The 14123-nt window shown below is 42.4% G+C and overlaps 1 protein-coding gene across 1 annotated transcript; it reads left to right on the top strand.

Moving 5' to 3' along the window:
* Window positions 1-25: 25 nt before the first annotated feature.
* ubap1lb (ubiquitin associated protein 1-like b) lies at window positions 26-13427 on the top strand. The gene is made up of 6 exons (XM_066646903.1): window positions 26-203; window positions 3335-3477; window positions 6805-7368; window positions 9559-9750; window positions 12672-12773; window positions 13204-13427. Exons 1-6 carry the CDS (start codon window positions 26-28, stop codon window positions 13336-13338), a joined length of 1314 nt encoding a protein of 437 aa, XP_066503000.1. The 3' UTR covers window positions 13339-13427.
* Window positions 13428-14123: the final 696 nt, after the last annotated feature.

The raw sequence follows: 14123 nt of genomic DNA, 5'->3' as shown, positions 1-14123 counted from the left end.
GTGTTTAAAACTCTTGAATGTTGTGATGTTATGTCGCATTATGGAGGCAGGTAAACAGCTGATGAGGAGGTGTTATGTCAGTGGATTAGCGGAGCAGAAGGCGTTATCGGGTGTAAGCAGGAGTGTGCGCTTAGTCTTAAGACGACAGCAGAGACGACAACACACACACTTCAGCTCAGAGGCCACACACACTGAGGAAACAGGTAGGAAGTAGGTAGGAGTTCTGCTGCTGGTTTCTTGTGCCTTTTTGTTCTTAAGTACGGTTGCTGTTTTGCTTCAGTGTGTGTTATGTGAGAATTTTCCACTGCCCTGATTGGTTGAAGCCTTTGATACGTAAGATTCTGGTTCGGTGTAAAGGGCTCAGTTAAAATGTGCTGCCAGGAAATCTGACAAATGTTTCTATATACGGTGCAGACAGGTGTGTGTGTGTAATTGAGTAGTAAAACGGATGAATACTACTAGTCTTACGTGTTCTAATTCAACATTCAAGTCATACACTGTGTTTATGTAACGATTCCCATAATGCAGACGGAAATGTGATGCTGTGGAATAAATATTTAAGCAGAATTTTAAACATTTACAAGTTGTTTATGATGTGAGGATGAAGTCAGGACTTTTCACAACATGCCAATGGCACAGTGATGAAAACTAGACGTTATTCTCATGGGTTGTAGTCAGAGGGTAATAGAAGAGCCTTATTCCATCAGTTATTCCAAAACAAGTGTGGTTACTTAGGTGGACTAATGTGATATTAATATGCAATTATTTGTAACGCAGCTGTGGCAGTGAACACACGCACTAATGTACTTGGGGCTGTGAACACACACCCAAAGCAACGGGAAGCCATCTCCGGTGCCCGTGAAACTCTTGTGGTTTCAGTGCCTTGCTCAAGGACTTCTCAGCTGTGGACTGACGGAGGAGTCATCGCCACCAATTTCCTCCCAGTCGTGGGAGTTGAACCCATGACTTTTCAGTCCTAGACCCTCTTCTCCAACCATTAGCTGCCTCTGAATGAAAAAACAAATTATGACTTTCCTAAAAGCAGCACTGCTATCAAAAAACTGTTGGTGTGGAACTGTAATGGATAATCTCAGCTGTTATAAACAGCGGTGTGACCCAGTCACATATAACAGCACAGCAACAACACGTCACCAAAACAGAACCCAGAAAAGGCTTCATTGACTTCTTATGAATGACCGTAATGTCACTAACCCTCTCTGGTTACAAAGAGAATACCTGACTGATGCACTGCAGCTGCACACTTCAGAGTAATCAGCTGAGCTTAATCAACTGTTTGGAGTTTGTTATTTCAGTTGGTGCGGTTATTTTCCCAGCTCCGGTGTGTCACTCACGGGCCTCCGAGTTAAACCACGCTGCAGTGATTTGATTTGATTGCATACAACCTCCCTCATAGATGAGTCGAAAGCAAACACCACCTGACCTGTCGAACTTTCCATTGTTCTGTCCTTCACAAGAAGGAAAACAACTTAAGAGCTTACAGAGCAGCTGGCAGCTAAGACCAGGGCTTGGTATTAAAGTCTAGAACCATCTGCTTTAGTTTTTTTTTCTGAAGCATCTGGTGAGAGAGAGAGAGACAGACCAGGCTGAGCAGATTTCCCTACATCCTGCTCAGGTATTGAGGTGATGCTCAGGGAGGTCAACTCTGGTCAGTTATGTGTGGCTGATTCTTCAGGGAGAAGGTGCCACCTTAAGTTCTTATGTATTACCACTCAGACCTGGGTGATATATTTTTAAAAATGACACTGATACCAACTCTTAGGAGATAAAAGTTTAGATAATGATGTGGTGTGTTCTCTCTGTGTCTGCGTGGGTTTCCTCTGGGTGAATGACTGTGAGGAGTGTGGTGTGTTCTCCCTGTGTCTGTGTGGGTTTCCTCCGGGTGACTGTCTGTGAGGAGTGTGGTGTGTTCTCCCTGTGTCTGCGTGGGTTTCCTCCGGGTGACTGTCTGTGAGGAGTGTGGTGTGTTCTCCCTGTGTCTGCGTGGGTTTCCTCCGAGTGACTGTCTGTGAGGAGTGTGGTGTGTTCTCCCTGTTTCTGCGTGGGTTTCCTCCGGGTGCTCTGATTTCCTCCCAAAAACACACGGTGGTTGGTGGATTGGCGACTCAAAAGTGTCCATAGGTGTGAGTGAATGTGTGAGTGTGTCACCCTGTGGGTTCCTGTCTTTTGCTCAGTGATTCTGGGTAGAATCCGGACCCACCGCGACCCTGAACTGGATAAGGGTTAAAGACAATGAATGAATGAATATAATCATTAATAAAATCACTAACATCAACCAAAACTAATAACAGTTAGATAGGAGTGGATTCGTGGATATTAGTAGTATTTGCAAATACCTTTTTTTTTAAATTCTTCTTTAGAATATTTACTAATGAGTGTGTGTATCTCTAAATTGCTCAGACAGCTGGCAGCTTCTCTCAAAGCCTGTTCTGACTCACACAAAATCATCTGGTGTCTGAGAGTCAGATGGCCACGGCGCTGTAATCTCTAATCCCTAATCCTGTGGGCATGTCCACCATTGTGTAATTAATGTGTATCTAACCAATATAGCAAAGGAAAGCCATGAAGGAGTTTACAGAGAAACAGCAGAGGAAGAAAGTCATGCCCATCTGTGATTGTGAAGAATGATTTTAGGAAATCTCCATCATCTGTTGTACACACAAACCAGGATGCTTTGAGTTTATTTGATTCCAATGAGTACATCATCTCCACATGAATAAAGACTGTGGCATAAACAAAACTGCTGCCAAAGGTAGGTATGCAGAAAGACTAAACTGTGGTGATGTAAAACAGCCATTATGTTTTATTCATGTGAAAAAGACGAGTACATTTGTATCATAAAAATAAACAAATCACTTTCATTTCGGAACACAGGACATTTCCCAGTATTTTTAGAACGTCTCCACTGCCTGTTTTTAAAAGACTTTGTTCAAATGTGTACAACATTTCCACATGAATAAAAAAATGACAGCAATGTTATTTTTGCCAAATGCCAACTGTAAACCACAAGACCAAACAATTTCAATGTTGTAATTTATTCATTGGGTAATGCACAAGAAAATCCTGTTTTCCAGTGAACATGATTTAAAAATGGGGTTCTTCAAGAGTTCCTTGATTAAAAACAATGCTTCTGTTTCGAACCATGAGTCCTATATCGAACCATTTCCCTGGTGAATCGATTCTTTAGATGGATCGGGAGTGTGCTGTATATGCTTCATTATAGCGCTGTCAAGTATGTGGTTCTAGTTGTGCTGTGTATGACTTATGTATGTGACAAATAGAATTCAATCTGATTTGGCTTGTGTTTCCACACTAGTGACCGTGAGAATGGCTTGCCTCGATGAAATGCCTTTCAAAATCCCCCTGGGCTCCTTAAGAGAGGTCAGCGAGAAGGTGGAACTGGTTACAGCTCCAGAAATCACCACACCGGACTACCTGACGATCCTGCAGGAGACAGAGGTTGGAGTCAGAGCTAGTTTTTGTGCTAATGTAGAGGGAAACACAGCTGCCCCTCCCCTGCTAGACTGGGGTTTGTATCTCAGCTTGAGCAGCAGCACCACATTATACTAATACGAGTCCTTGGGCAAGACTCCTAACACTCCTCTGGGAGTATCTTATCTTATTTGATCTGAACAGTTGAGATAACGCTGAATCGTTTGGAGTAGCTTAATGTGAAATGATAGTTTTGGGAGAGACACTTCTTTACCAGGTTGGTGATGTGATCTGGACAAATAAAATTTATTTCAGGACTATTTTGCCTTACTACACCCTACACGTACCTTTCCACCATGAATGGAGTTTAATATACAGTATGTGTGAGGACAGAGTCCTCCCTGTGGTTTCCAACTGACCTTTGCTGATTTTAATTACATCTCAACCAGTTACCCTTCATTTGTAAAATATTTCTAAAGACACTGCTCACTTCTATAAGTTTGTGCCATGTGTATACAGTGCCATGGCGTTTGGTTTAGTGTTGGAAGAAACCCCAGTACTTTACACTGAATCTCTTTACTTTGGCACTGATTGTTACTCACATTGTTGATGTCGTTTCTTGAATTTTTACTGAAGGTCTCACATATTTCTACAACCAGCACAGCTCTGACCTCAATCTAAGCTCATTGTAAATGAATTAGAACATCTGCTGGCTCTGACAGTTTGTTCGTCTAATGTAATTATCTCTAAGAACATCAGCAGCATCATGGAAGAACCCAGATGGACACCTCACCTGTATAAGGCTTGACCTCCTTCAGAACTGTGCGAAAAGTGTGACCCTTCATTTGCTTCATTTCTACAGATCCCCATCGTAATGATCAATCCTCTCTCACTCATCTCAGACTCTCTGGGGTTTTACTGCTCGGCCACATCACGTATAAACTTTAAAACGTTTTTAGAAAAAAAAATTAATTAATAATTGAAAGGTGGTCTGTGATTTTGCAGCATAATCAGCCATAAACTTATGAGCACCTTGTCATTTCTACAGTCACTGTCCATTCTCTGAGCTCCTCTAACCACACAGGAGCACTCTGTAGTTCTACAATTACAGACTGTAGTCCATTTGTTGCTCCTTTAACGCTGTTCTGCAACAGTGAGGACCCCCCCCAATCCCCCCCCCCCCCCCCCCCCCCCCCCCCAAGGGACCACCAGGGAGCAGGTATGATCTGGGCGTAGAAACAAGGAGGTGGACATAATGTTATGGCTGTTCCCTGCATGTACAGTTGATACAGTGCTGTATGAATGAAAGCCCACAATCAGCCGTGGGTTGCCAAGTTGCTGTTAGCTTCGATGGCTTGAATGTAATTGCTCCTTAGAACATGAGGTTCAGCTCAACATCCCGACGCGACACATTATCCAAAAATAGACTGTTGGCTGACGACTCGTGTTGACACTAGATAGCAGCGCAGATCTGTTTGGATTAAATGCCACCAGCACTTAAAGTTCACGTGATTATATTCTTTGGGTGAAGGCTCTTTCAAGGAAACACTTGTTTTTCTTTGCCATTAATCTGAGCTACAGTTATCTGATCAGAAAAGAGCAGGCCGGCCTTTTATGGAAGCAGGCTGCGTTGCGTTTTTGTTTCAGTGCTCCCTCTTATTTGCCTCTGTGCGTCCAGAACCAACAATTCGTACCTGCCTCTGAGCACATTTTTGCTCTGTGTTAAGTTAAAGTGGAATGAATGGGGCTGAAATTTGTTGCATAATCTTTGGCTAGGTTAGTGTTCTGCCGCATGCATGAGTCCTAGAGATCCATCATAGTGATGAAAGTGAAAGGGAGTTCATATCCAGTGGGGATGGCCTTGGATTACAGCTTTGCTTTTAGGCTATGGTATAGCTGTAGCATGCTGACTGCAAATGCGCTTTGGAAACCACTCAAGTTTTGGAAATATTACCTTTCATACTTTTGAAATCTCCTCTGGAGGCATCAACCATTCTTTAGCTACACATCAAATCATTAAAAGCTGCTTTTCATTTGAGCTGTAAATTGCTTAAACTCTCAAACTGCATTCCAAAAAGGGTTGGGACAGTAGGTAACGTAAAAAATGAAAACAGAAAGCGGTGACTTTTGAGCCATTCTTATCTGACATTTAACTACATCAGTAAAAACACAAGATATTTAACCTTTATCAACATCACTGTTTCATAGTGTTGTAAATACACTCTGCAAGTGCTGGAAGTTTTCTTTGAAGCTTAATTATATTGCTGCAGTTGTCTGTCAGCCAGCACAATTCTGGACAATTGGTGTTCTCCTCCAAGCATGTTGAGCTGTCTGGTTGCATATTCTTAGCATTTTCTTAGTTGCCCAACTGTTCATTTAAACATTGGTGGCCAGCTTTTCTTGCATTTTCTTGTCTCACACTCCCTGCTTGGAGGTGTTATATGTGCTTAAGGAAGACTTACTGGGTAGAAGTGACGATGCCTAAATAGAGAAGAAAACTAGGTAAAATTATCTAAATATTTAAAAATATAACAATTTGATTCCAGGGGTGGCACGGTAGTGTCGCAGTCACACAGCTCCAGGGAGGTTGTGGGTTTGAGTCCCGCTCCGGGTGACTGTCTGTGAGGAGTGTGGTGTGTTCTCCCTGTGTCTGCGTGGGTTTCCTCCAGGTGACTGTCTGTGAGGAGTGTGGTGTGTTCTCTCTGTGTCTGTGTGGGTTTCCTCCAGGTGACTGTCTGTGAGGAGTGTGGTGTGTTCTCTCTGTGTCTGCGTGGGTTTCCTCCAGGTGACTGTCTGTGAGGAGTGTGGTGTGTTCTCCCTGTGTCTGCGTGGGTTTCCTCTGGCTGCTCCGGTATCCTCCCACGCTCCAAAAACATATGTTGGTAGGTGGATTGGTGACCAAAGGTGTGAGTGTGTTGCCCTGTGAAGGACTGGTGCCCCCTCCAGGGTGTGTTCCCACCTTGTGCCCAGGCTCTGGACCCACTGCGACTCTGAACTAAACAAGGGTTACAGACAATGAATGAATGAATGAATTTGATTTCAATTATCAGTAAGAACATTAACAATGTCAGATGCTGATGTTGGTTAATTAGTGCTTGAGCATGAACCCCACTCCAGCATATCCCAAAATGGATCTAGTGCTTAACAGCCCTACACTGGTGGGCTTTATACCTCACTAGCCCATGTTTGGCATTGAGTATGGTGACTTTAGGCTGCTGAATTTACTTGTTATTAAGGGTTTTTTTGGGGGTATTGCTTACATTTAAGCCAATATATCAAGCTTGCTATGTGTGATAATGGTTGTGGTTTGCAAAACATACATCTGAGATCATCTCTTTGTGTCTTGTTTGGCAGTATGTGTTCAGCTTGGAGAACTGGGTGCTTACTGGTCTGCAGAGCGGTTATAGTGATCTCCGCACCTCACTTTCCACTTCTACCTCCGGATTGGCCCCAACCTGCCCTCCGTACTGGATGATGTTCAGCAGTCCTCAGGAGAGCCGGCTGGCTAGCCGTTGGAGCAGTGATTTCTGGGAGCCGAACCCTCGTCCCCGGAGCCGAAGCCTAAACGCGGCTCATTACCGTGCCATGAAGGGCGGCGTGAAGTACACGATCTCTGAATCTCAGGATGAAGACTATTCTGATAACGAGAAGCCCAGCTTTCCAGAGAACGAAGGCCAGAAACACAGCACCTCAGGCTTAAAAACACCAGGACCAAGCCCAACAGACCTGCGCCTTCGCTGCTCCTCAAACTTTCTCAACCTGCCCTCTCCCTGCGGCCTCTCTGCTCAAAAACACATGCACTTCAGACAGGCCTCACTCTCAGGCTTCAGACCAACATCAAGCACCTTCAGGAGAAGCCAAAGCACAGATCAGAACTCGGTCAGGCGTCCCAGACACCCACCCACACCAACTGCACAGGTAATAAGAACATTCACATGTACATTTACAAGCATTTGAAATGCTCTTTTCCCCAGACATTCACAGTTGTTAATCTTGACCTTGAGGTTGAATACAGTCAACATGGTTGAAGGAGCCTTGCTGAAGGACTCTTGGTAGGGTACAGTAGTGTGATTGTCTGGATCAGGAATACATTTGTATAACGCCCTGGATAAGGCTAAATCTCCTAAATGATGTCCGAGATAACAATAAATGTTTGGCCCAAATGTGGCACATCTGCAGTTTTCTTATGTCCCACATTTGGCCTTAAATGACAGCGCTGACTCAGAGTGAGTCTGGCTGCCTCAACTCAGCCAGCGCACCTTATATGGGTCAGATATCAGAGACCAAATCTGGCGCACACAACACTTGACAGTGTCGTAACTGAGCTGCAAGTCCCAAAAGCAGTGAGATTCGGCCCAAATATGTCTGCTATCCGGAGCATGTGTAAATGTAAATGAAATGAACCCCGTTCAGTTCCTGAGCTGGAGCAGTGGTGCTCCCCACTACACTGTACCAACTGCAAAAACAGCATCTCCAACATTTAATACTTGAGAATAAAAAATAGAGTTACAAGACTTTATAACATAATATTAATAATAATAATAATAATAATAATAATAATACCAAAATTATGTAAGTTTATGAAATGTTCAGTTGTTTTGGTGCATTCCTATTGACCACATTTTGTGACATTTTAACAAAGTGGAATGTTCCAATTTATGTGGAAAATTTAACAAAAATAGTTTCGTTTCAAACACAAACAAATGTATGATATTATAATATTGCATTTTTATGAGACTTTCCAGTTAATAAATTAACGTATTAACATTCTACTTTTCAGCAGCATTGCTTGCATGTGCAGTCCGAGCACGGGAGATAAGTTTTTCAGTGTAAGCTTAGGTTTAAATGAATGAAAAAAGTTGGAGGATATCAAACAATGTCGTTTCAGGCATTTCACATATATGTTTGTTGAATGCATTAAATTTTATGGTGTTTTTAGCATGCACTAGTACACATCAGTGAACAGATTCACTTTGTTTCACACATCCCCTTCACTCTACGATAGTAACTGAGCTACAGTCAGATACAAATAAAATATTTTCATCACTGGAATGAAGGACCTTGGTGTTATTTAAATAACCCAGAGGTGTTTCACCATTGTTCCAGAGCTATATTCACTTCTTGTTGAACTTGAGATGTCACAGGGTTGACAGGTTTTTTCACTATCAATCTACATCTCTCGGATGTCCCTAAAGATGCAGTGGCTAAAAATACCCAGTGCAAAGACTTTTCTTGGGATGGTCCCAGGCTGAAACATGTTGGTGTGGATTAGCATTAGCATGTGGAACAGACTGGTAAATGTCTGTCTCAGCAAAGCTACAGTTCCAAGGTCGGCCATGAGCTCAGGGCACACCTCCCAGGTCCAGAACAGTCAACAGTGGTCCACGTAAAGGGCAAATGCACAGGTTATTTTCTTTTCTTTGAATGACACAGGACAAAGTTAATATTCCTGGAAACCGATAGCGCCTATTTCTGCAACTTATTTTCAGTAAGCTCAATAAATTAATATACTTTTTGAATACCCTCCCCCCCACTGTTATTAACACTGTTATTACTATGTCTAATATACTATGTCTAATGATTACTTGTATTAATTTATGCAAATCTTTAAAGTTTTGCATAAATTCTGCATATTTTTTTTTTACAAAAAGATGCCACTGACATGCGATATAAGAAACTTGAAAAAAGGTCTTGGGTCTGAATAGTTGGAGCCCTAAACTGGCAGGAAAAATAGGGGCAGGGGGAGTGAAGGAGCAGCATTACAGCACAACTGGAGCAAGGCAACAAAGCCTAAACGGCTTTTGTGTGTGTGTGTGTGTGTGTAAAGGCCAACAATTAAATTTTCTTTTAGCGGTGATATGAACCAGGTGTTATGATTAAATTAGTTTTCTTTGGGGACAGTTTTGCCTTATAACACTCAGCTGGTACCGCTCTTGTACCTTAACACTGCAGAATTCTGAAAAAATAATTGGACTTCTCCTTAAAAAGCCAGTCACCACCATGCTGTTCTTTCTGTGTTTATTTTCTCAGCAGCAGTGTGGTGTTTCCTTTCCTCTGGGGGACGCTGAATTTACAGGCCCTGTTTTTGTTATGTTTTTCCCTCTTCAGACTGCAGGCTTGTCCCTGGCCCCCTCTCAGCCACTGGGTTCCCACGCCGGGCCGCAGGACTCCTCAGTGGAGCTGCTCTCGGCTCTCAGCGCTGAAGAGCGCCAGCTGCTAGAGGCTGTGACAGAGCGCGGCTACTCGCTGCGGACAGCCATCATCGCCCTGCAGAAGACCGGACATCGCAGCCCAGACCAGGTCTGTCAGGGCTGATTAACTGAGCTGGAGTGACTAAGGGGTGACTAACTGACCAGTGTCTGGGTCATTAAAGCAACACAAGGCAGTATTTGTACCTTAAAATTACAGTTTCAAAATCATTGTGATGTTTCAGTGACCTGTTATAGGGAGAATAAAGCCTCTGTCGTTGCTACTAATGGGCTTAGCATACCAGAAACTGCACTATGTAACTTTGGTGGAGGGTAGGAAGACGTTTGAACTTATTCAGATTTCAAACAATGAACCCTCTCCTCCTTTTTAATGCCCATGAAATACACTGAATTAGCTGGTCTTTTTTAAATAAACACCCATTAAAAAATTGGCCATCGTCCTTAGCAGCTTCCTCAAATCCACTGTGGAAGTATTTCATTTGAGAAATGCATTTTGCAGAAGAATTTTTAATACTGGCTTTGATCCATTGGGGTGGATACCAATGGTGCACCCACTTCAAAGATATGGACTCCATCACCCAGAATATCATTCTGAACCTTTTTAACTTTGCTGTGTCCTTTCCCACCAGTCCCACTGGGCATCGTTGTGGCTTCCTGCAAGTGTGACCCTTAGAAAGTTTTGTTTTTTTAGGCCTTGGTCAATTATGCAATCATTAACCCATTACTCAGTGCTTCTGTGTGTGGTTACATAACTCTGAGTATACTATTTTAAATGTTTTATACAGTGCACATCATGGATAACTCATGCTCATCATTATAATTTCAAAACCATTTACTCCACAGTCCTTTTGGTTCTTGCTTTTGGATCCAGCTTTGCAGTTTGGTGCTGTCCATTCACACTGATATAAGTAGGGTTTTTATGGCCTTTTTTTAAATGCAGTGCATTACAGTACAGCCAATCAGAACCGAGCTTATTTGCACACAGTTTTAAAGGAACAGTATGTTGGAAAATACACTTTGGTAATTTAAAAATAATTATGACAGGTTTTGAGACACTAACACACCAAGATTCAGAAGAGGAGATGGGGGGAAGAGAGGGAGTAAATCTAGAACACGATCCCTTTAATATTAAAGCATCTGGAGAATGTTTGCCCAGGTCCAGATATGTACAGGAACGTCAAGCATTAAAGGTCATTGCATCATCCCATTTTTGACCTCACTGTTTTTGTGTAGCAGCTTTTAAATATGATACAGAGAGCGCAAAAGCCTATGTGATGCATTTTTCTGCAGTGAGGACAGGAGTTATGTAATGGGAGTCGTTCATGCCAGGTTTTTTTTATGTAGCTGCTTTCTCCTGTGCCATGCATTTCAATGCAGCTCATCTGTATGAAGTCAACATCTGGTTCCAGCTCTGTTAATCTGAGTCTGGTCAAGATGAAGGGGAAAAAATAACACAGTAAAAATAGACACCATATCCTCCAAAAGTTTCCACAACCTGCTATTTATTAGCTGGTTCTCAGCATCCTACAGCTTCCCGCTAGAGATCAGATGAGCCAAGGGCACAGACGCTTTAAAGAACAATATCATATTAGCAGTGATATAAAAATCCTGTGGGAAGATTTAGCCTAATGGTACCGCAGCACTGATCCGGCTTGTGAGACTCAAAATAATTACGTTTTTTTTAAAGATCTAAAGGGCTGCGGCTGCTCAGGTGAGGCATGCAGACAGGCTCCCGGTCTCAAAGCAACAGACTTTGATGTTAAGCTGATTCAGAGCAGCTCAGATTCAGAGCAGCTCAGATTCACGCGGAACAAACAGGATGAGAAGATGTGAAATCTTAAAAGAGAAACCGTGATCTCTTATATGAACTTTAATTCCCTGTGACCTCGTGTGCAGTAAGCGTAAAAGTCCAGATCACTCAGATATTGCTTAAAATAGTACACAGATTTTGAGAGATATGCTGACTTCAGTGTTAAACATAACTGTCTTTGGGGCTTGGATAAGTCCGAGTGCTAGCAGCAGACAGCTGTGTGCATGGGCCCCTGTGAAGCAGCTTGAACTACATTTCAATGAAAAATTCTGAATCATCACAGTTCAAACTACTTAAAGGAGACATAGTATGAAAATAAAATCACTTTTTCTGTGCCTGTGGACATTAATGTGGGGATCTACAGCCCACCAACCCACACACTGTGAAACAAGACCACTCAGTCATTTTTGATTGTCGGCCTAAGTCAGCCTTTGCAGAGACTTTAGAATAGCCCCGCCCCCTTGTCTTAGTCTCTCCAATCACATCACAGGACCTGCGTTTATGGTGCAAACACATAGAGCAAAAAAAGACACAAAGAGTGCAGAGAAATATGAACACTTCATAAAAACAGAGAAAACAAAATGGAGAAAAAGACAAGTGAGCAAAAACGGCTAAAAGAACAGAGTTTCTGCTCCTCGCACCTTACAGCTGTGCACTAGGGTCAGGTGAACAGCGAGTGGTGAACAGGTGCTGAAACAGGCAGGTTGCAGACATTTCATTAAAAACTTAATGTTCACTTGTGAAAAAAGGTTTAAATATGTCCCCTTCAAAGTCATGTGTGTCTGAATAATGGGGCTTGGACCTTAGAAATCACCCATTTTATTTATGTTAAAGGCATTATTATATCAAAGACGTTACTAATCATTATGTTGATTAATCAGTGATGCTCTTTCCTTCTAAAAGAGCTAGAATCCTAATCATAATTCCATCCTACTTCACACATTCCACACTTCTCATATTTAATCTTCAAATCAAATCAAATCAAATCAAATTTATTTATATAGCGCTTTTCACAACTGATGTTGTCACAAAGCAGCTTCACAGAATTCCAGTAAGAATTCTTCGTGGTCCTGCCTGGATTACTCATGGCTGCTCAAGACCTGGCTGAAAAATCACTTTCCATTTCATTTGACTGCAGTTATGTGTTCTTATGTAATCGTCATTGGTGTGATGTAACCAGAGCTGTGGACGTTCTCCTATAGATCCTGAGTTACCTGGTGGCGTGTGACCGGCTGTGTGAACTCGGCTATGATGAGGCTCAGGTGGAGGAGGCTCTGGAGATGTTTCAGAACTGTGAGACGAAGGTACTTGTCAGTAAGAAATCCCAAATTAACTCTTTATATCTGTTATACTACTAAATTAATTTAATGAAACTGGGCCTGTACAGTACACTAAAATACTAGTATTGCAATTTCTACATATTGGTCTTATTTCAGTATATATATGCAATGGGGATCCATAATCATAATAATTTTTGTCAGATTTTCAGAGCACAGAGTACAATAATTTACAAATGCCACCATGACAAAAAACATAGACTGTGCAGCCCAAAATCAACCCCCCCCCATCCCCCCCCCCCAAAAAAACCTAGTTTCTACAAGATATTTTCCTATAGTCCATTCATAATCTTAAATAGTTTTATACCAAAGCTAAATACCCATCTTGAAACAAGTATTGCTCAACTACAGCTGAATTAAATTTGATGCTAACAAATCTTTTGTGTGTGTGTTTTAGGCTGAAGAGTTTCTTCACCTGCTCACACAGTTTCATGAAATGGGCTTCCAGCAGAACGCTATCAAGGAGGTGCTGCTCGTGCATGAGAACCACCGTGAGCGTGCCCTGGAGGAACTCATGACACGTGTAGCCTAATCAAATCAACAATACCATACACTGTGATTGTTGGCATTGTATAGAAATGGCTGAAGATTAATGAGTGATAACTGTGGCCTTGAAGGGAAAAACAAAGCTTCATCATGTTTCTGACGGATGCACGAAAGACCAAAAGGCAGTGCAGCATGTGCAGTGTGTGAATAAGCACAGAGAGTGTTTGCTTGTGTTGTAATTCCTTTCAGGAATATCAGTCTCATTCTTGATGTATTTGTTAAACAGTGGATATTTTAGAGGTCTGTGGAGGGGACATACCTCTTCTACATTTCAATCCAGACTGTCTTCATATCTGGAGCTGGTGTTTATCTTATATTATGCACCTTGATTTAATGTTCCCAGAACATGATGTTCCCAGAATGATGCTTTAAACGGGAATGTTCATCTCTGATTGAACATTTTTAAACACTTAAAAATGTTACACACAAATCCCTTGTTGTTTACATACTGTTTGAAAATCCATCCATCCATTGTCTGTAACCCTTATCCAGTTCAGGGTCACGGTGGAATCATTGGGCCAGAGCCTACCTGGAATCATTGGGCGCAAGGCAGGAATACACCCTGGAGGGGGCGCCAGTCCTTCACAGGGCGACACACACATTCACACATTCACTCACACACTCAAACCCACCCAGACACGGGGAGAACACACCACACTCCTCACAGACAGTCACCCGGAGGAAACCCACACAGACACAGGGAGAACACACCACACTCCTCACAGACATTCACCTGGAGGAAACCCACGCGGACACAGAGAGAACACACCA

Source organism: Hoplias malabaricus, chromosome 16, assembly GCF_029633855.1.
Source record: "Hoplias malabaricus isolate fHopMal1 chromosome 16, fHopMal1.hap1, whole genome shotgun sequence".
Taxonomy (NCBI): Eukaryota; Metazoa; Chordata; class Actinopteri; order Characiformes; family Erythrinidae; genus Hoplias; species Hoplias malabaricus.
Note: the sequence above shows the minus strand (reverse complement) of the source record. Positions and strands in the feature narration are given on the sequence as shown.

What these genes read in the sequence shown, in the direction of transcription:
- ubap1lb (XM_066646903.1), top strand. Translation starts at nt 26, where the DNA reads ATGTTATGTCGCATTATGGAGGCAGGTAAACAGCTGATGAGGAGGTGT. An exon ending in CACCCACACCAACTGCACAG is followed by an intron (nt 7,369 to 9,558) that starts GTAATAAGAACA and finishes TTCCCTCTTCAG; the next exon opens with ACTGCAGGCTTGTCCCTGGC. An exon ending in TTCAGAACTGTGAGACGAAG is followed by an intron (nt 12,774 to 13,203) that starts GTACTTGTCAGT and finishes TGTGTGTTTTAG; the next exon opens with GCTGAAGAGTTTCTTCACCT.